The 22,921-nt window shown below is 40.8% G+C and overlaps 1 protein-coding gene across 41 annotated transcripts in view; it reads right to left on the bottom strand.

Moving 5' to 3' along the window:
* Positions 1 to 738: 738 nt before the first annotated feature.
* ACSL6 (acyl-CoA synthetase long chain family member 6) overlaps positions 739 to 22,921 on the bottom strand; it is a 65,383-nt gene continuing 43,200 nt past the window's right edge. For 34 of the 41 annotated variants that reach the window (XM_081500193.1, XM_081500169.1, XM_081500190.1 and 31 more), the window contains 7 exons: positions 22,445 to 22,517; positions 18,814 to 18,902; positions 17,975 to 18,091; positions 14,911 to 15,054; positions 13,302 to 13,403; positions 12,322 to 12,393; positions 3,962 to 4,426 (listed from right to left, as the gene is read on the bottom strand). In XM_081500193.1, the coding sequence (XP_081356319.1) occupies positions 4,289 to 4,426; positions 12,322 to 12,393; positions 13,302 to 13,403; positions 14,911 to 15,054; positions 17,975 to 18,091; positions 18,814 to 18,902; positions 22,445 to 22,517 (735 nt within the window). In that variant the 3' untranslated portion in view covers positions 3,962 to 4,288. Of the gene's footprint in view, positions 1,766 to 3,961; positions 4,427 to 12,321; positions 12,394 to 13,301; positions 13,404 to 14,910; positions 15,075 to 17,937; positions 18,092 to 18,813; positions 18,903 to 22,444; positions 22,518 to 22,921 lie in introns of those variants that run through there. The other 7 variants (XM_081500205.1, XM_081500197.1, XM_081500182.1 and 4 more) reach the window with 2 other exon arrangements.

The following is a 22,921-nucleotide window of genomic DNA, read 5'->3' as shown; positions in this document are numbered from 1 at the left end:
TAATATTCCAGACAAGAGATGAGAGGGGCCCAAACTACACTAAAAGCTGTGAAAACATAGTGGAATAGATGGTAGCAAATATATGGAGAGGGCAAAATCTGCATAATTTAGACACTGCCGAATATACCATTTTACGAGTGTACCTACTGTGTATGTGTAAAAGACATGGAAATACTGTTTAAGGGCCATCGTGATGGAAAATTTGAATACAATCATGTGTTCTTTTAAAATATAAAAATGAATTAAATCCAGGATACACTTAAATCCAGGACACATTTGATAATAGCAAATGTGCAAAGCAAAGGAGAGCTTCTCTGGGGGGACCATAAGTCTTTGGAGATTGGGGATCCTTACAGAGGAAAATCCCATGGACAGAGGAGCCTGGCAGGCTTCAGTCCATGGGGTCGCTAAGACTCGGACACGACTGAGCGACTTCACTTTCACTTTTCACTTTCGTGCACTGGAGAAGGAAATGGCAACCCACTCCAGTGTTCTTGCCTGGAGAATCCCAGGGATGGGGGAGCCTGGTGGGCTGCCGTCTATGGGGTCGCACAGAGTCAGACACGACTGAAGCGACTTAGCAGCAGCAGCAGCAACAGAGGATGTAGAGTATGTTGCCTAGTGATATAGCTTGATTCCATGTTTACCGTAAGCACTATGACTAGTGATCCCCAAATATACTAACATCAGAGGATTGATTATGCTAAATAAATATATAAAATAGTAATTATAAGCAGCTTTGAGAAACAAAAAAATCTTTATTTTTTACAAAAGTTTTCATAAATGCATTGTATATTTGATATGCATGCTATTATAACAAAGCAACTAAAAATATAATTACAGTTAAAATATTTTTATGCGTATTTAAAAGGTAACTTTTAAATTTCCTCAATTTTTAAAATTTGAAAGTAGAATAAGCAATTCTTCAAAAAATATCCGTTTCCCCTTCATGCAACTGCTGCAATGACTTAACAAGAAAAATAATCAGTCAAATGAATGTTTAAAAGCCACTGTCACCCCATGAAAACCTTTTGTTTGGACCAAGTTTAGAAATGCTTATCTCCAGGTAGTATGTATCTATTGCCTCTGGGTTATAACCATTTATGTGTTCTCATTAGGGCTTTGTCCTCACTTGAATGCTAATTCCATTCTTACTGTGGTTAACTGTAGATTCACAGAAAGGACTGTGTAGCATACTTGAGAGAAAATTCTGACTACCAGGATTATTTTTTTCTTTTCACGTATGTGCTTTCTTAAAATAGAAACAGGCAAGAAAATATACCAACTTAATTCAACATATAGTTTATCAATTTTATATATAATTTTTCATTTTTCCTGAGATATTAAGTTTGTAAGTGGTCTGTTTTCATGCAAAAATACAGTTTTCCATTCTTTACATTCATTTTATAGTATTTTGTATTCTAAGTAACTACATCACATTTGTGCTTTATATTAATACATTTGGAAAATAAAGAATAATTCATTTCCTTTACTGCTAGATACAGAAAAGATTAGAGACTCTTTGATGGGTAATACAATCAAATTAAGTGCTGACTTCAAGTTGCTAAAACATTACCTGACTATAAAAATTGCAATGAAAAATTCTATTTTTTTCATGCTTACAGTTTTACCTAAATTTAGAATGAAAAGTTGACTTGCTTATGTGAGGGAGACTGGTTATTTATTCCTTAGATTCCTGAGTTCTTGAGTTCCTAATATGTGAGGCTAGGCCTGCACACCACACCTGGCCAGTTTCCTCTCTCACCTGGAGGAAAATCACAATACAATACAAAGATGACTTTTATGGCAAAAGGAAAGAAAATGGTGTATAGTCTACTTTACATCTTTATAAACAACAATATCAGTTTGTAAAATGTGAGAATTACCAACAAATTTGAATGAGAAACAGAAAAAAGGCCAAACATTTAAGAACATGTTTATGCTTAAGTAACTGATTGCTGTTATACCTTTGGATTTAAGTTGGATCTGATGTCCACTATGAATGTAAATATCTTAAGTACATAGACTTTTTCTATATTGGTTAAAGAGAAATACAAACTTTTTCCCCTCAAAATAAAGTTGGGAAATCTGAGGCAAGAAGGATTTTCTTTCGTTAACACATACTGTTTCATTTCTCTTTTATTAAAAAATTCAGTAAACAGAGGAAAAAATAAATGTACATGCAATATACTTAAGGCCCGCTGTTTACTTTTCTCAGCACATCTGCAAGAACCTGTTTATATGCCCAACTGTGATGATTTTCACAAGGATTAGGAAGGCTAAATAGAAACTTAAGATCTTTAAAGTGAGGAAAAGAAATCTTAAGTTACCCATAATCAATTATCTCTATTATTAGGTAAAAATGGAACCAAAATAAAATTGAAATTATTTGTTTAAAATTACACTGCCTAAAATCCTTTGGAAACAAAGACAAACATGAAATTTAGTTGAGTGGAAGGACAAAGGGAAACAGCTTCATTTTCTTCAAGATGTGAAGCTACCCGCCTTTAAGATAGTATGAATATCCAATTCAGGTAGCAATTTTCTTTTAATTAGTCAAATATATATTAAATATAAAAAATTAATGTTATATAGATGTGGCCTTGGACATTTTTAGTATTTGTTTAGAAATGCCTTTAAAAGTTAATATGCATAGAACTGGGTTATTTACCATAAGTCAAATCTTAAGTGCAAGCAGTGGGACTGCAGAGAGAATCCAGTAAAGGAATATGTAGAAGACTGGATAAATGTATCAAACAAAACTGGGGTTGGTCCACTATTGCAAAGACTGAAATGTAAGTGTATCATCTCTGGTGCAGATTCATCTAGTAAGCCTGTGTGATTATGCAGTTTCTAACCCACAGCCTTATTGACAGTTTGGATTTGCTCGATTTGCTCCCGGTGAAAGGAGCTTCTAGACTGTGACCACTGCCCCCGTCTATTTTCAGCTCCTGGCTCTACAGACTAAAACACTTTAAAAACATTTTCCTAGGGACAGTTTCTCCTTCAGATGCAGTCTGTAGCTTGGGACTTAATTGCTGTTCATGCTGGGCTTTTAATTAAAGCTGTTGGCACCCAGGTACAAGAAGTATCTAAGCACATAATTCAAGAGAGGAGGTTTTCATGGGTACCTAGAAGCATTGAGATTCTGTGTGTGAAATTATTCCCCAAGGAGACAGTTATCTATGATGGACTTAAGTAGTTTTCTAGGGGTATTTTGAAGAGGTTCTTCAAACTAATGTTGTTGAAAAATTATTTTATTTGGAGATGACATTGCCTCCTCCCTACATCCTGCCTTGACAGTCTTATTGGAAGAGAGAGAAACTGTTCAGAATTATTGCCACATATGTTTCCCAGGCCTGGGATAGACATGTTGAAAATGGAAGACTGGAAGAACCCAGCAAGGAAATTTGGTATATTAATTGCTGCCCACTGTGAGAAATAATTCTGGGTTTCTTATCCCAAGTCTTCCCTAAAGCTCTATCCAATGTAGAGTCAACAGACATCTTTCATAGTACATGTGGTAAGACATCCATGAATATACACATACTATCCTTGAAATAGTTGTATTACATTACTTCTAGGTAGTTCCTTAATATTTTAATAAGCTTAATAAATAAGCAAATGGGTTGAAAAGTTTTTGTAAAATGTTATGTAAATATAACATTTGTTTTAAGAATGTTTGAATTTGCATTCATCATAAATAAAAGTAAAAATTGGACAGAAAACGTTTTCACACCAATAAGGATTATGATGTTCAAAGAATATGAAGTTATGTAGCTATGAAGTTATGTAGAAGTTATGTATCATGTCTGTTTCAGCAAGATTCTGTATTAGTTTTCATTTAAGTCTGATTTAATTGTGATTTGACCATGTTATTGAATAAGGCAGTCCACCTTGCCTTGGTATTTGCCATACCTGTTTACTATTTCAAAAATAATTAAGTACAATGTATCAGTTATGTTTTTCCTTTATATTTAATAGAAGTTCTGTGAACACTGAGAATATATTACTTTTAGTGGTACACATTTCTTAAGAAAAGTTGATTTTTTTTACAATGCCACTTGTGATATTTTTAGCAGCTTGCTACAATATCATTGTAATAAAAATAAAGTGTACTCAGTGATGAGAGAGAAAATATTGTTAAAGACCTCTAGAGACAGGAAAAGGCTCAGTCATAAGGTCACGTGCTTTTCATTTTCAGCTGCATCATTCTGACTTGTTACTTTCAAGAACAACTATAATATTGCTACATTGTCCATTATACCAGAAGAACTTTCCTTGAACTTCACATGGAGGCTGAGTAAAGCTCTTCTAATTGTTTTTTGAAGTACTCTCTCAGCTCAGGTCTCTTAGCCTTTAGGGTCGGTGTCAGCAAGCCATTTTGAACTGAGAACATATCAGAATGGATGTGAATGGCTTTAACCTAAAAACCAAATGCAGAATACATCTTTATCAGGAGTATAACACAGCATTCATAGCATACATGGTAGAAGTAGACAGGCATATGGGAATAGAAATATCGATATAAAAACAGGCTTATTTAAAAAGTCAGAGTTACTGTAACAGCTTGTCCACTTATTTGATATATCTGAAAGCCACCTCATCCCTTTCTTACTCCTCCATTTAGCCAGTCAACAGAAATGAATGAGTTCCTTACTCTGTGCCAGGCACTGAGGACACAAAGAGGAATCACGAGTGCCCCTGCCCTTGGGGAGTGCACCCTGGCATCCAGCAGAGCAGACACACCGGGCAGTTATTAGAGAGAACGGTGTACACAGGAGGAAGGGCACCTAACTCAGGGAAGCCTTCCCAAATTAGGGGCGTGTTAAAGAACAACAGGAGTTAACCAGCTAAGAAGGAGAGGTGGGTGAAGGGCATTCCAGGCAGAGGCAACCCCATGAACACAGCTACGGGAGTGAGAAATGGAAGAGTATGAAAAAGGAAATCCAAGTGGTTTCTTTCGTAGTTACATGAAATAGGAGGCCAAGGAAGTGACAGATGAAGCCAAATTGGTAGATGGGGCAGTTTTAGAAGAAGATAGTAGGAAGGCACTGAAGATTTTTATACAGGGCAATAACACAGCTGAATACACATTTTATAAAGTTCTCTCCAGGAGAAACGTGAACGTGGTTTTTAAGAATGTTAAGACTAGAAGCAGGGAAACCAATCAGAAGGATCTGACCAGTCCATAGGAGAGAAGAAGATAAGGGCCTATGCTTAGAGCAGTGGCAGAGAGAGACAGTCAAGTGAGCAGCTCTAACAGAGATTCAGAGAGAAATGAGATGAAATAAGGAAGAGGCAGTTTTGAGGAAGCCCAGGCTTCCGGCTTGGAGGGCTGCATGGAAGAGATGCCATTCACAGGAGGAATATAAAATCTAGGTGGGACATGATGAGTAAACGTTAAAAAAAAAGTTCTGCCAGAAAATTTTATCGCATTATTGGAAGGAGGAATGGAGAGATCAGGTTTAGTGTTCACGGTGCTTATTTCCATGAGGCAGATCCCAAGCCTCCTCATACAAAGTATCTCTGCAACACTGAATGGGGGGCCAGAGAGATAGATCAGCTATTCTGGGAAGGCCTGGGCAGGCTCCTCTCATGCGGGATTCCAGCTGAAAGGGTCACTGTCAATTCAATGAGAACTTTTATCATCTGGGCTTGAGCTGAATCCTGGAATGACAGTCTCTCCAAAAAATTGTATTCTGACTGACAATTGGGTCTACCTTCAGCTATTTTGTCGAGATAACAGATCCATAGTATTAAATAGCAAAGGAATCACTATATAAAGACTTAAAAAATTAAATGTGCTAAATACACATATACTTTCACTTGCTGTTTCACTCAACTGATCATTTATTGAGCAACTACTATGTGTCAGGTATGGTATAAGGTACCAGGGATACAAAGAACAAGACACAGTCTCTGCCCACATGGGCTTACAATCTAATGAGAGATGCTGCCATGTGAATATTACTACTATAGGGACAAGCAGTTGTCCATTGGTTTGCTAGTATCGTTCCCCATCTTCCATGCTAATAAAACCAGGTTTTGTTTAGGGCCAAAATGGTCTATATGTAAACTATGACAATCCTATTCCCTATTTCCAAGCCTCCCTTGAGTCTAAGAGGGTAATCATGAGATCCATTTTTGGCTACTGAGAAGGAAAAGTTTTTGCTTTCCTCATGAAAGTTTCAGATATACCTATTTCTACCCATTCCCCTTTTTTCCTTGCTTGAATATGGACAATGTCCAAAGCTGTAGCAGCCACCTTGTGACCATAAGGTGATATGCCAACATACCCAGAATGGAGAGTGAGAAGACAGAGTGCCTAGGGCTTTGAAGACCTGTACCTGCCTTGGACATCCTATCTTTGGACTACTTATGTGAGAAAACCACAAAAACACACCCTATGTATGTAACATACTGAGGGTTTTCTTTTAGAGCTGAATGCATTTCTGACATAGCACCTAATCCCACCTGGGTCAGCATTCACTGGAAAGGGATGCTTGAGTTAAACTCTGAAGGATAAGTAGGCTTTGGCCAGATGAAGATAGCAAGGGGAAGGGAGAGGCTGCTATATGGCTCCAGTAATGGGGGTGTGGGTTACAGAAGCCAGGAGAACAAGAGTGCAAAGTCCCTGTGTCACACACTACTGTCATAGGAAAACTGTTACTTAAAATCCATAGATACAATCAGGAAATGACTTATTTAAAAAAACAAAACAAAATACTCTCACACCAATTAGGATGGCTATTATCCAAAAAAGAGAAAATAACAAGTGTTGGTGAGGATATAGAGAAATGGAATCCTTGTGCACTGTTGGTAGGAATATAAAATAGTGCAGTCACTATGGAAAACAGGATGGCAGTTCCTCCAAAAATTAAAAACAGAATTACCATACGACCCAGCAGTTCCACTTTTGGGAGTGTGTGTGTGTGTATCCAAAAGAATTGAAAGCAGGATCTCGAAGATATATTTGTACATCCATGTTCACAGCAGCATTATTCACAACAGCTAAAATGGAGAAGCAACCCAAATGTCCACTGACAGATGAATGGATAAGCAAAATGTGGCAGAGTTATACCGTGAAATTTTACTTCATAAAGGAAGGAAATTCTGACACATGCTACAACATGGGTGAATTTTGAAGGCATTATGCTAAGTGAAATAAGCCAGTCACGAAAAGATAAGATACTTAGAGTAGTCCAAGTCATAGAGACAGAAAGTAAAAATGGTGTTTTCCAGAGACTGGGGGTAAGGAAGGAATTAAGAGTTACTGTTCAATTGGTACAGAGTTTCATTCTACAAGATGAAAAGAGTTACAGAGATGGATGGTGATAATGGTTGTACATTATGAATGTACTAATGCCACTGAACTACACATTTAAAAATGGTTAAGATGGTAAACTTTATGTTATGCATATGTAACAACCAAAAAAACTTGGGAAAAAAATCAATGCATGCAAATAGTTGCAAAAAATTCAACATGTCAAGGACTGTTTTCAAAATCTCTGATGCCAATGGTCTAGTGTTCTAGCAGGTGGATACTGTGATATGACAAAGAATTCTTTGCTCAGAAAATTCTCCATTGCATTCACTGATTTTTCAGATCAAAGACTCAATATTCAAAGAAGACCCCTAAAACAGCTACACGTTCTGCTTCTTAAAAAGCTTTCAAGAAAAATTCTAACAAATTCTGGCATTTTTTAAAGGCATGCTTGTAATTTAAAAATGTGATAATTTTTAAAAGAGCACAACATTAACAAATGAGATTCACCTTTGTCTCTTAGAAATTTGTTCAAATGAAGGATTCACTTTTGCTATAGAAAGAATAGCATTTTAAGGGAACCATGTGTGGTGAGAAAGGGAGGACAGGACTACGTTAAAACTAAAGCTAGCATTACATGTACCAGCCTCAACTTTACTTCACATATGTGAAGGATTTCTACTTGGATATCCAATATAAATAGGTGGAAATCTAAGGCTCCTGCCCAAAAAAGAGGCATTATCTAATATTTCAAAATTTGTAAAGGTTCTTGTAATAGTCTTTTGTTTGAAAATTCCTTCAGTGATCTTGATATTCAAAGAAGTAAGTAAGCTGTTTGCTGGAGTTGGTAAAGAATAGGGCTGCCAGTTTTTGTACTCTCTGGAATATACTTTTTTCCCAATTTGCTTTTGTCAAACACAGATCATCCTAGGGGATCCAAAAGTCACTGGAAATAGGTCCCAAGGGAGGTGTTTTCAGACCATAGCACACTGAGAACCAGGGGTTCTGCAGTGGCCACTGCTGATGGGTGTGTGGAGGTGGACGTGGGCATGAAGGTGGGGTGTTGACAGGCAGGGGTGGGATGAAGTGGGGGAAAAGCAGAGGTGCATGAAGGTGGGGTGGGGGAGGGGTAAGTGAGGGGGTTGGATTGAAAGTGGGGGTAGAAGATAGGCTCTGGCTCAAGCCCTAGATCTACTAGAGAAGCTCTGATCTTATGTCTGGTACCTGTCATCTAAGTTCTGCTACTTAAGTTTGGAAATCACCGTTTGACAACAAGACTAGTTAGCATGAAGAAAATATGAACAAAATCCAAATAAAACTTAATCTAAGATACAGTGCTTTAACTGAGCAACTCATGTTTACTGTCATGAAATGAAAAACTAAAAAACTGACAGAGCTAACATCATTAGCTCCTTCTGATAGAAACTGTATCATGGAAAGACTTCTGATAAGTGTAAACAATGTATCCACCTTCTTCTGTAAATGAAAATAATAATATAATTTTAAAAGGAGATGCCAATGCCAAAATATAAATTTCTACAGCGTCCTTGCAGCCTGGGGTTCAGCTTATCTGCATTCCTAACAGCATGTGGAGAACATGTGTAACTGAGACAAGAATCTACATTCACTCCAGGGACTTGGGTGAACACCTTTGAAAATCCAGCAGTGATAAGCAGAAGCTTCAGACAGTACAGTATTGACCCTCACAAGGAGAGCTACAAATGCTATTATGCTATTAAGATGGTAAGTAGAATGTAAAAGAAACATTATGATCTTAGGAAGAAAGAACTGCATCAGCTGGTAGATTCTGAGTATTTGTCAAACCAGCTACCTGCAGCAAGCCTAAAGTGCTGACTGGGGCATCTGCAGTTCATTGTGGCTTTCTACAACATAGTCTCTTCCTGAGGAGAGGAAACAAATACAGTCTTGTAGGAAGCCAAGCAATAGGCACTCAACTCGCCTTTCAGCCACTTAATGATCAGATCAAAGTGGCACTGCTGCCAGTCCCTGCTCCAGTCTGACCTACGGCCCTGGGTCTATTTAAATCCTTCCATGAAAATACCTGTACAAATTGCTCCAGTAACTAAAATCTAATCAGTAATTGGGAAAAAATGAGTCAAAATAGTTCTTTAAGCTAACACTGACCTTAGCTGTGGGTCGCCAACCTAGTTTTTTTTTTTTCTTTTCCAGAAAAAAAAATTTCTCAAAACTTACCAATTTTCATTTTTTATAAATAATTACATATTTTCTAATAAAACCAAACTGTTGATTGTGGCGGGGAAAAAAGGGATGAGTCTTTATTCTCCCATTATGCTTAACACAACATAAAACGTGTTTTCCAGTTTGCAATAAGCGAAGTTTTTGTTGTGGAAAGAAGGAAGGTGATACCTGATGTTAGCTCCTTTTCTGAAACTATACTCTTACCAGTGATTTCATAGTTGTTTTTTTTTAATTTAAAGACACTGTAACATTTAAATTTTATACTGGAATATAATGTTTCACAAGTGTCAATTTATGCCAACTCACTAAAGTATAGAAATTTTCATAATACTGAAGTCATTCAATGGAATTATTCAGTGAAACACTTTAACACAATATTGCCTGTAGATAATAAATACAAAATAAATAATTTAGGACAGGATAAATTTTTAAAAATTTAATTAATTAGGGAAATGCTCAATTAATTTCTGATTTAAAGGCAAATGATTAGGTAAGTATTCATTTCAATGACAGAAAATACAGTGAAAGATATTTAGCAAGGAATCTGCAGTCAGGATTTGAAAAATCTATTAAGTTTCAAAGTTCACTTTGTATTTATATGCCTATACAAACTAATAAGCCATATAAATGTCAAGAAAATGGTTAAATCATGGTTAAGTATGCTCAAATACTTCCCAAGAACCTATATGTTTTAATTATTGATACAGTTATTTTAAATGCTTCCTGTCTACTCATTAAGAAATATCTCCCAGAGATCTCCATAAATTAATGATGGTTGGCCTAGTTCTAGGAATTGTCTGTTTCTGAAAATTAAATTACATTAAATTTTCATCTAATTCAAAGTTTAATTCAGATCAATCCTGCCCAGTAAGTCTCAACTCCTAATGTTTCTGTTGAATGATTTAAGCCTTGGGCTTGGGTATGTATTTGGGGTGGGGGCAGCAGGGGAGGGTGCTGTTAAAAAATTAGCAAAAGCCTTAATTGAACATTCCTTTATGAGGAAAGGGAAAAGGACTAGCTGACAACAGATTATGGCTTAACTGGAATAATTTATGTCAAGCTTTAGAATACAACTAGGAGCACACCCTTCTCAGGCATGAAGCCTGGTTTTTGCTCGCCTGTGGTCAGCTGAGGGTACACACTGGCTGCGGTGGGGAGGATGCCACAGACCAACAAAGAGGAGAATGGGAACAGAGAAAATGAAGAGGTAACAAACAGCCCTGGCAATGAAACTCAGGCCTTTGGGATGCCACATGACTTCTCTGTATTTGAGGTTACCATGGCAAGGGCAGATTAATAGAGCAGAAACTCTGCTTAAGGCATATGGAAAGTCAAGAATATGCCCCCTCTCTGTAAAAGCTCTAATTTGAGCAACGGTTAACACTGGAAATTTAACCAAAAGTTTCTTTAAACGTAAGAGTGGTAGTCTTTTCCAGGAAGGAGAATCTGTTACAATTCTCCATGTACCCTGAGGCAGATCACACAGCCCACAACCAGCAGGGGGCGTGCAAGCCTTGGGAATCACAAGGTATCTGTAGGATCCCCAGTGCATCCCCAGCGCCCTTACTGCCAGCCATTCAGGTAACAGAGAGGCCCAGACACACCAGTCTCCAACCTCTCTGTGGCCCCTGCTCTACATACAGGATCATATCTGCAGTCACACAATGGAGAAGCAATGAAGTCAGTTCTAGCAAATTTAGAAATTTAAATAATTATCATGCCAGAACTGACTCTGCATTCAGAAAGATATATGTGACTTCCCTGAATGCCTTAGATTTTATAATTTTTTTTAAAATAAGGATCTATTTATCCAGGTCTTATCTGCCCGAAAACATGCTGACAGATGCAGGCAAAGCAGTGTTTCTCAACCTAGATTAATGTAAAGATCTATTTCAAAAGAAAAACACTTCTCTCAAACCCTGAAACTGTGTTTACTTAGATTTCCTCAGTTTGAAACTTAAGAAATTAAAGTCTTAATCTGTGCAACTGTTTTCTAATTGCCAAATAATTGCTGTAAGAATTTTAGCAATATATTTAAAACTGGTTTAAAAATGCTTTTAGGTTAACATCAAAATGAACATATAAAATTGAAAAATTCTCATAAACCTTACAGACTCTGTTGGAGAAACATTTTATGAAAAACAATTATATTAAATGCATACTGGGGAATTTTAAAAAATCCATATTAATATTTTTCTGTTTCAAGAATTGCGTTTTTGAATTTTTGACTACAGAGGATTATAAATGGTATGTGTAAGAAAGACCAAGTATGCTCATGAATTCAGTTACAAAAAAGAGGCCCAACCTTGCAAAGTCAAAAAGTCTTAAGAAGTTTGCTGTGTCCACTCCCAGCACACTGTTTGTTTCCTCCTTTTTGTAAAGGGCACGCTGGGCTGACAGATCCCTGGCCCCAGAAGTGCAATCTTTTCGATGTCCCAGCAAGTAAGATCGCCAGCTGCAGCCAAGAAGACAGTCCCCATAAAAATAAAAATGAGACAGGGCTCTGCTGCTCTTGAGTATTGCACGCAGCTTGGAGACACACCATGTAGACATGCTCTACCGGTGACAGCTAGGAAAATATTTCAGCTTTATGAACATTTGTTATTATGAGGACAATGAGTGCAGTCTCGCTTAGCATACAACCTCTTTTAGTTAGATTGCAGGTTTGTTGCAAAGTCAGCTTGGAACAGGCTTTCGGAGGTCTGCTGGTACACAGCCTGCCTTCAGGCCACAGTGTGGAGGATAGGGAATCTAGGTTAGGATCACCGTCGGTTACTTTAATTTTCATCCCTACATAAAGGGCCATAAAAAAGTATGGAAAAGGTAACAGTTACCTGTTCAAAAGAGTGGAGTCCACTTTCTTTTCCTAACCTCACCATATCTTCCAAAATGGCTTTTTTCAGCTCCTGAATCAAACCATATAGGTAAAATTACAATGCAAAATCACATTTCAAAATGGAGTTTGAAGAATCAATGAGTTTTGAGCAAAGTACAACTAGTAACCATACCAACACGTCCCCCCACCGTTCAAACCCCCAGCTGCGGCTGACACTCCCTGGCAGCAAGCCAATCATCACCTCTCACCTGGTAAGTAAGTGCCGGCAAGGCCCAAGGAGCACCTGAGAGCAGGCTAAGGGACTACTCAGCTTTTTTAAAAATCGGCCCTCTGGTCAGCCTGCTGAGTCCCAGGTGCCTTGTCACCCCCAGAGGAGCCCATGGCCTGGTGGGAGCTCTAGAGTTCACACTGCTAAGAAACAGACCATGTGACTGAAGGGCTGATGCTGAGTCAGGGCACAGAGATCCTCTTCCATAGAATCGTGCATGTGCCAGGTTTCTGGAAGGTGTGATCAGATAATGCTCTCAGCAGGGAGAACTGTGCTCCTTTTGCAATTCCATGACCATCCCTCTAAGCCCGGTAGACACAAAATCTACCTTCCATCAGGAGAGAATAGGGCCATCAGAAGGCCTACGCTCACATCTGACAAGGCTGTTAACCAGCTCTGTGGCTTTGGGCAAGCCCCCTCACTCCCTGGACTCTCCTGCAAGCTGCAAAACAGGGCTAGACAAGCTTTCTGTGATGCTTCCTGGTGGGAAAATTCAAACATTTATCAAGTATTCTAAGAGGAATTAAGGTTCTTCTATAACAATAGCAAAAGACAAACCTCTGGTTTAGGACCCCCACCACTTATAAAATGAAGTTGGAAATTTCCCTACTGGCTCAAATTTCACTTGGGCTACTGTTTTTGTGTTCTCTCATTATGCAGTATCACAGAAGGTCCAGCAGGCTTTGAGGAAACAGCCCCCAGGTACAGACCTTATTTGTGCAGAGCTCTGTGTACGTCCCTTCAATTCCTCTCTTCTGGGCCCAAGAGGGCATGACTTCTGGGTTGGGCACAACAATGCCCACCAAAAAGGCCTGTGATCCCACCAGAGGAAAACACAGTTATGACAAAAGTTTTTAAAGTGGTTATTTGTGGTCCAACATTAAAACTTATCTTGGTATTCTCAGACTCCACTCTTTCCTAAACATGTGTATATGATTATGAAACATTTCCACTAACATATCACACATTCTTGACAGAGATATTCTTGAATGTTTCCAATATATTTCCCTAACTTTGTAAAAGATTGATTAATAAAAAATAAGCTTAAAGGAGATTAAAAATCAGTAAGGTTAGTCCTGTAAGGACCTTTGATTCTTTTTTTTTTAATTAGTTTATTTATCTATTTTTTAACTTTACAATATTGTATTTGTTTTGCCATACATTGACATGAATCCACCATGGGTGTACATGTTTTCCCCTTCCAGAACCCCCTTCCCACCTCCCATCCCTCCCATCCCTCTGGGTCATCCCGGTGGACCAGCCCTGAGCACCCTGTATCATGCATCAAACAGTACCTCTGATTCTAATGACAAATTTAAATGAGACCATCTTTAGGATACTAATCAACCAACTCTACGATCCAAAACACATTCATTTCTAAGGATTTCCAGACCATTTTGAAATTTATTCATTAATATGGTCCTCATATTAGAACACAATTTTAATTTTTAAAGTATTTTCTTAAAAAAACAATCGTCTTTAACTACATAAATCTAATGACAGCACAGGGGCTTCCCAGGTGACACAGTGTCAAAGAATCTGCCTGCCACTGCAGGAGATGCAAGAAACTCAGGTTCGATCCCTGGATCGGGAAGATTCCCTGGAGTAGGAAATGGCAACCCACTCCAGTATTTTTGCCTCGGAAGTCCCATGGAGAGAGGAGCCTTGGAGGGTTACAGTCCACGGGGTTGTAAAGAGTTAGACACGACTAAGCAACTGAGCATGCAATGATAGCACAGAATATATTCACAATGATCTTTCTGACTTCTGATCTAAATGATACTGAAAAGTAGAATAAATAGAAATTCTCTCCAAATAATTTAATCCTAAACTACATTAGTATACTAGCTTAATACTAGCTTAATACAATATATTAAGTATACTAGCTTAATACATATAATGTACTTATTGTACATTATAATCAGTACAATTACTTGCAATATTGCACCTATTTATCTGTAAAGTTCATTTACATATTTTAAAACCAAAACAGCAGAAACCCTGAATCTTGCTTCACCCTATTACCTCAAAATTCCTCTTGGAAGTAGATGAAGCATAAGTTAAAAGTAATGGGAATGTACATTACTACTACTTCAAGCAACTTATTTACCTAATTGCAAATTTATCAAACTATAAGCAATTAAGATTTCTTCCTTAGAAAGGCATTTTCTCTCCTGATCTTATATGCCAGATAATACCAGTGTCTGATTGGAAATGAATGCTCATCACTTTACATCAAATACCAGATACTTAGGAAATCATTCCCCAAATTCTCATCAGGCCCGGCACGTGTGGGAGGGCTGAAGCCTGGGGACCCACCTTTAAGCTGTCGCCGTGGACAAAGACTTGGGCAACAGGCTCGCTCCGGATGTAGATGTTCTCAATCATCTCGGGAGCAACATATTCTCCCTGAGCAAGTTTAAATATATGCTTCTTCCGATCAATAATTTTAAGAGTACCAGCCTGTGGAGTTGGACAAGCAGCTTCATAAAAAGATGGCATTCCCACGCTTGAGCCCCTCACTTATTCACGCCATAGCCCCTCAACCCCCGCCCTGTCCCACCCTGCATGCCCCACTGGATCTGCTCGTGCACCAGACGTCTCTGCCCTCACGAGCTCACCTCGTGGCCAGAGAGGGACAGTGTGTACACAAGTGGACAGCTCTCAAGCTCTGCTGGGCCCTGAGTGCCCACTGTCCCTTCCCCTCAGCATGTCCCCCATCCCCCCTCCCACCCCTGCCAGCCAGGTGCCCAGCAACAGGTGTCCTCCTCCTCAGAAGGCTCCCCACCTTCCCATCGGGGCTCCTCTCACCCAGGCCCTCGCTCCAGCTGTCCCTTTTCTCATCAGCATCTTCAGATTTGCCCCCGTGAACCACGCTTAGGCCACCACTCCCAAAGGGTGGACTCTCCATCCATTGGCACGCAGATGGCAGGAGGGGCACTCTCTCTCCAAGACTTCTGCGGCAGGTAGGCCACCCTTGGGCAGTGAGTGCTTGAGCCCCTGGCTTCCAGGACCCCCACCCACTTCCCTGACTCCCTTACATCTCTTTGAGTTTCTGAGGTGAATAGGTTGGTCTCCCTCCTTTGGCTCAACCCTTGAATGCTGCCATTTCCTCACTTCCACTGACAATGTCCCTTGAGGTGACTACCATTTATCTCCTCAGTGGCCATTCCTGCATCTGTCTGAGCTTCCTGCCAGAGCTCTTCACTGAGTTCCAGCCTCAGAACCTCACTATCCTCAGAAGATTAAAAAAAAAAAAAAAACCAGGCTGTCTGCCCTGCACAATGCAGCGTGCCCTAAAGGATGACCCTCCTCCTCCTCCTTAAGCCTGTTCCATTCCCCAAGCCACAAACCTAGAGATGGCCTTGCCACTGTGCTCTCCTGGGACTTCCCGCAGTCAGGCTCACCCGACCTCACGCATAAATCCTTCTTACAATCGACTCTTCCTCCCATGAAAACCACTTCCTTATCTAACATGTGCACACACTCTGGCCCTGCTCTATCTGTTCAATTATCAGAACTACAGTAATCTCACCAGAACAGAAAAACAAGCAGGCCTTTTTTTTGCTCAAAATCCAGCCTGGACATCAAGCACTTTGACTACACTGGCTTCTTTGGTCCTCGTGGCACCCCATGAGTTGGGTGTCATCACCTCCATTTCACAAATGGTGAAGGTGAGGATTAGAGAGGTCAGTCAACTCCTCCAGAGCCATGCAGGTAGGAGGTGAGAGAACCAGGACTTACATCATGTCTTTCTGGATCAGAAACTTAGAATTTTTCCCTATCGAATACTATTCCAACATAATAATAATTTAAAAAATTGACTCCCACAGATTGCCTGACTACTGCGTTGGGTTGTGAGTTCAAGCATGAATCAATTTACTTGCTTCTCACAACACCCTGCAAGGTGGGTGGTTTCATCTGAGTTACAGGGCATCAGTGGCAGATGCAGTTTTGTGGGACTTCAAGTTTTTCCCCAATTTTGAAGATTCCCCCCTAAATATAGAAAATGAAGTACAGAGCCTTGAAAGGGGCCTATACAAGCAAGGGCTGAAGCCTGGGCTTCGTTAGCTGACAGGACAGTCTACCCTCTGCCAGTGTCCAGGGCCCTGCTTGCTTCTCCAGCCTCTCTCCTCCACTGTGGGCCCTCGGCTAGAAGTGCTTGCCTCACACCCTAGTTTTCCTCAACTTAGCACAGCTACTACTCCTGCCCTGACTGTCCTTCTTGCTCTCCCCTCTCTTGGAACAGGACTTACATCCTGAGACTCAGAGCCAGTGGGCGGGAGCCTGTTTTTCTCTGCTTCTCCCCCAGGTGAGCATGGCCGTCATCTCATGCCCATCACACTGGGTTGGGTAGCGTCTAAAGATGTGTCTCTTCCCTGAGCAGAGTCCCTGGTCCTGGGTACATGGTGGGGACACATGCATGTCTGCTGCAGGAGTGAGGGTATCTCCCAGTGAAGTGCACAGTTCCAAGCAGGGGCAAATCAGCTCACCAGCCCCTGGAGGGCTCAACATCACTAACCTGCCTGATAAACTCGACATCTCAGAACATCCACCCAAAGCCTTAGCAATTTCCCAGAGACACAGGAATGGTTTCCTGGAGTGGGCTGCAGCAGGTGGGGGGCTCTTAGTTTCAGGGATGGAGCCTTTTTGTGGTCATAGCTTTCACCTAAGCATATCCTATGTGCCAGGTAGTGTGTTAATGGCTTTACAAGTACATTGTATTCTCATTTGCTCTTTACAACATGACCGCAGAGGTAAGCAATGTTATTACCCCCATTTTACAAATGATAGAATGAATCACTATAACTGGTTTTAAATAAAAGTTGGGGGCCACAGCTAAAGAATGCCATGTAACTTACTTTCTTATTCTACAAGTGAGTTAATATGAAGCCACAGGGAGGGATAAAGCTGTGTTCAGGATCACCGGAGTAGCTGCTAGCAGAGACAAAAGAACGCTAGAATCCTCCTGCCCAGCTCCAAGCTTTTCACATCGCTCAGTGTCACCTCTCAGCTGGAGGCCAGTGTCCCAGGCCCTGGCTTTCTCAGATCTCCTAGAGCTATGAACCCCTTGTTTCATGTATAATACTTTATCCATCAGATTCCAGAGCACTGTCAGACTTCTTTGAGGAAGCCACTTAAGGGTAGGCAGTGGGCCTCAAACTCCATTTCTACGCTCCCCAAAGATCCCTGTCACCTTCATCAGGAGGATGGAGAAGGAAGCTTTTGGGGCAAGGTAAGGAAGAACCTCCCAATTCCCTGAGGTTTTCTGGAATAACTGATTGTCAGGGTGGACGTGAAGACTCCTGCCTTGGGAGTGAACCAGATGACACACACTCCCACCACCAAGCTGTGTGGAGGTCCACAGTTCCAATGTACGCACCGGCAGCCATTTCCCGATGTCGCCAGTATGAAGCCAGCCATCATCATCCAGGGCTTCCTTTGTCCTCTCTGGGTCTTTCAAGTAACCTTTAAACACATTTGGTCCTCTCACACATATCTGTAAGGAAAAACACCTGGTTTCTCTCAGGATGCAGCATAGGGAACCCTGATAGGAGGCTGTCATGACACACGTGTAGACAAATGTACGCTATCCCTCAGGAAATCCACTGCGGAAACCACAGCCGTGGAAAGAGAAAACAGGAATGGCCACCGGCGTTCTCTCAAGCAGTGACTCCTCTGCTCTGGCCACCCCAGGCCTGCCTCTGCCATCCCCTCTTCCTCAGGAACCCAGCGGCCTTCGGTATGTGCTGCTCTGCTGTATTGGATGGTGTCTCCCCGGAGACAGAAGGCTGGCTGATTCTGCCAGAGATGCCTGACACCCCGCTTCATGACCAGGCACTCAACTTTCCCATCCACTCCCATGGGATCAGCAAGTGCGGGCAACCTCTATCTACCCCATCTGGCCTATCTCCAAATGGTCATGTTTCTGTTTGGACAGATACACAGCAGCAGGCCATGCCAGTTAAGAAAAAAAATGGATTTAAAAAAAAAGTTTAGCAATCCCAAATCTTATTTTAGATCAGCCCAGTCCCATCCTTGGGGGTTGGTTACTTCATAAACAGGAGAGGAAATGCTCAATTTAGTTGGGCTTAAATTAATCAGGAATATGAAACGACTTTACACCTAGGGTGAAAGTAAAATAATTCCATTTTTTTTTCCCTTTTACTCCCTACATAATAAAGCATCCACAGACATGAATGGCTAAACACTCAAGTTTACCTCTCCTTCTCCTTTGCTGGTCCAGTAGTTCAGTTCCTCGACATCGACAAGCTTGATATGATTGCAGGGCAGAGGTGCCCCTACGTGTCCTAGAACACCAGAACAAAGGGGCATTTGTCAGTGTTCATTTCAATTTCAGCACTGAAGATGCTCCATGCCATGTAAAACCCCTCAAGTGGTCACAGTGGGGAACTGTGGATGGAAAGCAATACACCTTTAGACAGGTGTTTGTCACAAGCAAGCACTGATGATAAAGTTTTGGAGCAAGGAGAGGCCAACCCCTGTGGGGCCTTTGTTCTACATCCGTCCAGCTGGACAGACTCACAGGACCCAGATCTGTAGGGAGGCTCACACCCACACCAAGCACAGGGTCAGGATTTTTTATATTAAGACATTTCCCCATTATTAGATCGTATCTTTTGGTTTCATTTCAGTTCAGTTCAATCGCTTAATCATATCCAACTCTTTGCAACCCCATGGACTGCAGCACGCCAGGCTTCTCTGTCCATCACCAACTCCTGGAGCTTACTCAAACTCATGTCCATCGAGTCGGTGATGCCATCCAACCATTTCATCCTCTGTTGTCCCCTTCTCCCATCTTCAATCTTTCCCAGCATCAGGGTCTTTTCCAATGGGTCAGTTCTTCGCATCAGGTAGCCAAAGTATTGGAGCTTCAGCTTCAGCATCAGTCCTTCCCATGAATATTCAGGACTGATTTTCTTGAAGATTGACTGGTTTGATCTCTTTGCAGTCCAAGGGACTCTCAAGTGTCTTCTCCAACACCACAGTTCAAAAGCATCAATTCTTCAGTGCTCAGCCTTCTTTATAGTCCAACTGTCACATCCACACATGACTACTTGAAAAACCATAGGTTTGACTAGACAGACCTTTGCTGGCAAAGTAATGCCTCTGATTTTTAATATGCTGTCTAGGTTGATCATAACTTTTCTTCCAAGAAGCAAGCGTCTTTTAATTTCATGGTGGCAGTCACCATCTGCAGTGATTTTGGAGCCCCCAAAAATAAAGTCTCTGTTTCCATTGTTTCCCCATCTATTTGCCATGAAGTGATGAGATGGGATGCTATGATCTTAGTTTTCTGAATGTTGAGTTTTAAGCCAGCTTTGTCACTCTCCTCTTTCACTTTCATCAAGAAGCTCTTCAGTTCCTCTTCGCTTTCTGCCATAAGGGTGGTGTCACCTGCATATCTGAGATTATTGATATTTCTCCCGGCAAACTTGATTCCAGCTTGTGCTTCATCCAGCCTGGCATTTCGCAAGATGTACTCTGCATATAAGTTAAACAAGCAGGGTGACAATATACAGCCTTGACGTACTCCTTTCCCAATTTGGAACCAGTCTGAACCATGTTCAGTTCTGTTGTTTCTTGACCTGCATACAGATTTCTCAGGAGGCAGGTCAGGTGGCCTGGTATTCCCATCTCTTTAAGAATTTTCCACAGTTTGTTGTGATCTACACACTGGCGACCCACTCCAGTGCTCCTGCCTGGAAAATCCCGTGGACGGAGGAGCCTGGTAGGCTGCAGTCCATGGGATTGCTAAGAGTCAGACACGACTGAGCGACTTCACTTTCACTTCTCATTTTCATGCATTGGAGAAGGAAATGGCAACCTACTCCAGTGTTCTTGCCTGGAGAATCCCAGGGACAGGGGAGCCTGTTGGGCTGACGTCTATGGGGTCGCACAGAGTCGGACACGACTGAAGTGACTTAGCAACACAGTCAAAGGCTTAGAAATAGATGTTTTTCTGGAACTCTCTTGCTTTTTCAATGATCCAGCAGATGTTGGCAATTTGATCTCTGGTTCCTCTGCCTTTTCTAAATCCAGCTTGAACATCTGGAAGTTCACAGTTCACATACTGCTGAAGCCTGGCTTGGAAAATTTTGAGCATTACTTTGCTAGCCTGTGAGATGAGTGCAATTGTGCGGTAGTTTGAACATTCTTTCACATTGCCTTTCTTTGGGATTGGAATGAAAACTGACCTTTTCCAGTCCTGTGGCCACTGCTGAATTTTCCAAATTTGCTGGCATAATGGCATATTAAGTGCAGCACTTTCACAGCATCATCCTTAAGATTTGGAATAGCTCAACTGGAATTCCATCATGTCCACTAGCTTTGTTCTTTTGGTTTGAGGATCATAAAATAGTCATTATTGCCTTTCTCCCAGTCACAAGACTGTTGATCAATGTGCATAATAATCATCTACAATTCTCTCTCCCCCACCACCCCAAATAAGACTTTACATTTTCTTGGTCTTCTATATTCCAATCACAAAACTACATCTAAGCTATGTTCTAATAACTGGTTGTTACACAGTTTACTGGCAAAGTGGAGGATTTTTATGCAGGTGCTGGCCAAGGTCCTGAAATAAAGTGAGCCATGAAAACAAAAAGGAGGCTCTGACACTTTCTCTTTTAAATGAGAGATTGTCAAATCTTTTACAGTATTGTACAAAGACAGCTATCCTCTCATACTCGAAAACTTTCATATGTTTTTATGGTAAGGATGTCTAAAAAAGGTAAAACCTCCAAACCTTCACATGTGATAATGCAGAGGATATCATAAGAGGGAAGAAAGTGTCCAAAGGAAGGGTACATATGTAAGCAATCAGTATATAATATGGCATAACAAGAAAAAAGTTAATGAGCCAGGATCTCAGAATACAGTTCTTGTAGTAAATCTGCCAGTGGTAGGGAGATCGAAAACTTTGCATACAAGATATACTTTATTCAGCGGGAGTTTAAGGAGAAAAAACTCAGAAGAAAAAAAATGCTTCTGTACCTCACTTGGCCAAATGTGATTTCAATTTAGAATCCACCTATCATGTTTCTGCTGACTACCTCAAGGTGCTCAGAAAATAGTTGCATTACTAAGCATGTTTCTTTCCTATGCACATCATTCCAAGTTTTCTAGTTATAGCTGAGCAGACTTAAGCATGAAGGGTAGCCCTAGGCTCACAGAGGAAGCTGGTATCTGGAAGGAGTCTTTTGACGAATGTTTTTCAGATTCATCCAGCATTTAGTCTAAATTTGGTGATGGCCAATACATGGGCTACCTACTGCCTCCTCCTTGTACTGAAAAATAAGTGTCTTCAGAATGAGGGTGTGGGCAGTAGTTGCTCCTCTCTGAGGTTGCCACTGCCTTTTAGATGTTGCAGTCCCAGGAGACCATAGTTCCAAAGAGCCTCTGAAATGGCCCTTCAAGAAACAGCACATTGGCTGCTATAAACTTGCCCCTTCCTCTTAGATCATATCCAATTTGCAGCCTGCTTCCTTCATTCTAAAATGACTATAGGCTAGACTGTGATATTTAGAAACTATAAAATCCAATATATTGATATTATACCTATTTTTCTATCTGGAGCTGTATTTTGTGATCTGTTACTTTTCTTTTAAAACGTGACTTCTAATTATCTATGAAAGAAATAGGAAAATACAAAAAACAGGAAGTACAAAAATATATAACAAAAAAACCAGATCCATAATGCCACAACACAGACAAAATCACCATCAATGTTTTTCTTCTATTTCCTAAGTACCCTTGTAAATATACCCTCCAAGAGGAAGTTTTCAAGCTTGCTGTTCTAACTCATTCCCACATCTCCAGCCCATCCTACCTGAGGTCCAGTCCCCAGGTGTGGTGAAGGTACATCCCGCCGTGCACTCCGTTTGGCCGTAACCTTCATAAACCTTCAAGCAAAACACGAAAACTGCACTGTAGATGTGCACCCTCCTGCAGGTAACTGGCTGCCCTTTTCAGTCAGCTAACCTCCCACTGAGCATCTGGCTGCTCCTGGCTGGGGACGGTACCCTGGAACTAGGTAACTCCAGGAGAAACTGGACACAGATATCAGGCATGGCTACTCTGCTTGGAAGAAATGCTGTTTTTACCAGAGACACTTAGTAGATAAGGTTATGTGGTTTGGGGTAAAGACTTCTATTTTCAACCACTGACTTTATTTTCAGTTGGAATAGTACATAGTAAAGACAAACATTTTAAAATCCATTAAAGGTTTTCTTTTGTCTCTGTAAGATATTCCCCTTCAGAGCTCCATGTGCTGGCATGTCTAGACCATGTAGGAGAGCTGCCTTTA

This window comes from Giraffa tippelskirchi, chromosome 6 (assembly GCF_054371585.1).
Source record: "Giraffa tippelskirchi isolate mGirTip1 chromosome 6, T2T-mGirTip1v1.2.pri, whole genome shotgun sequence".
NCBI lineage: Eukaryota > Metazoa > Chordata > Mammalia > Artiodactyla > Giraffidae > Giraffa > Giraffa tippelskirchi.
This window is presented reverse-complemented; position numbering and strand designations above follow the sequence as displayed.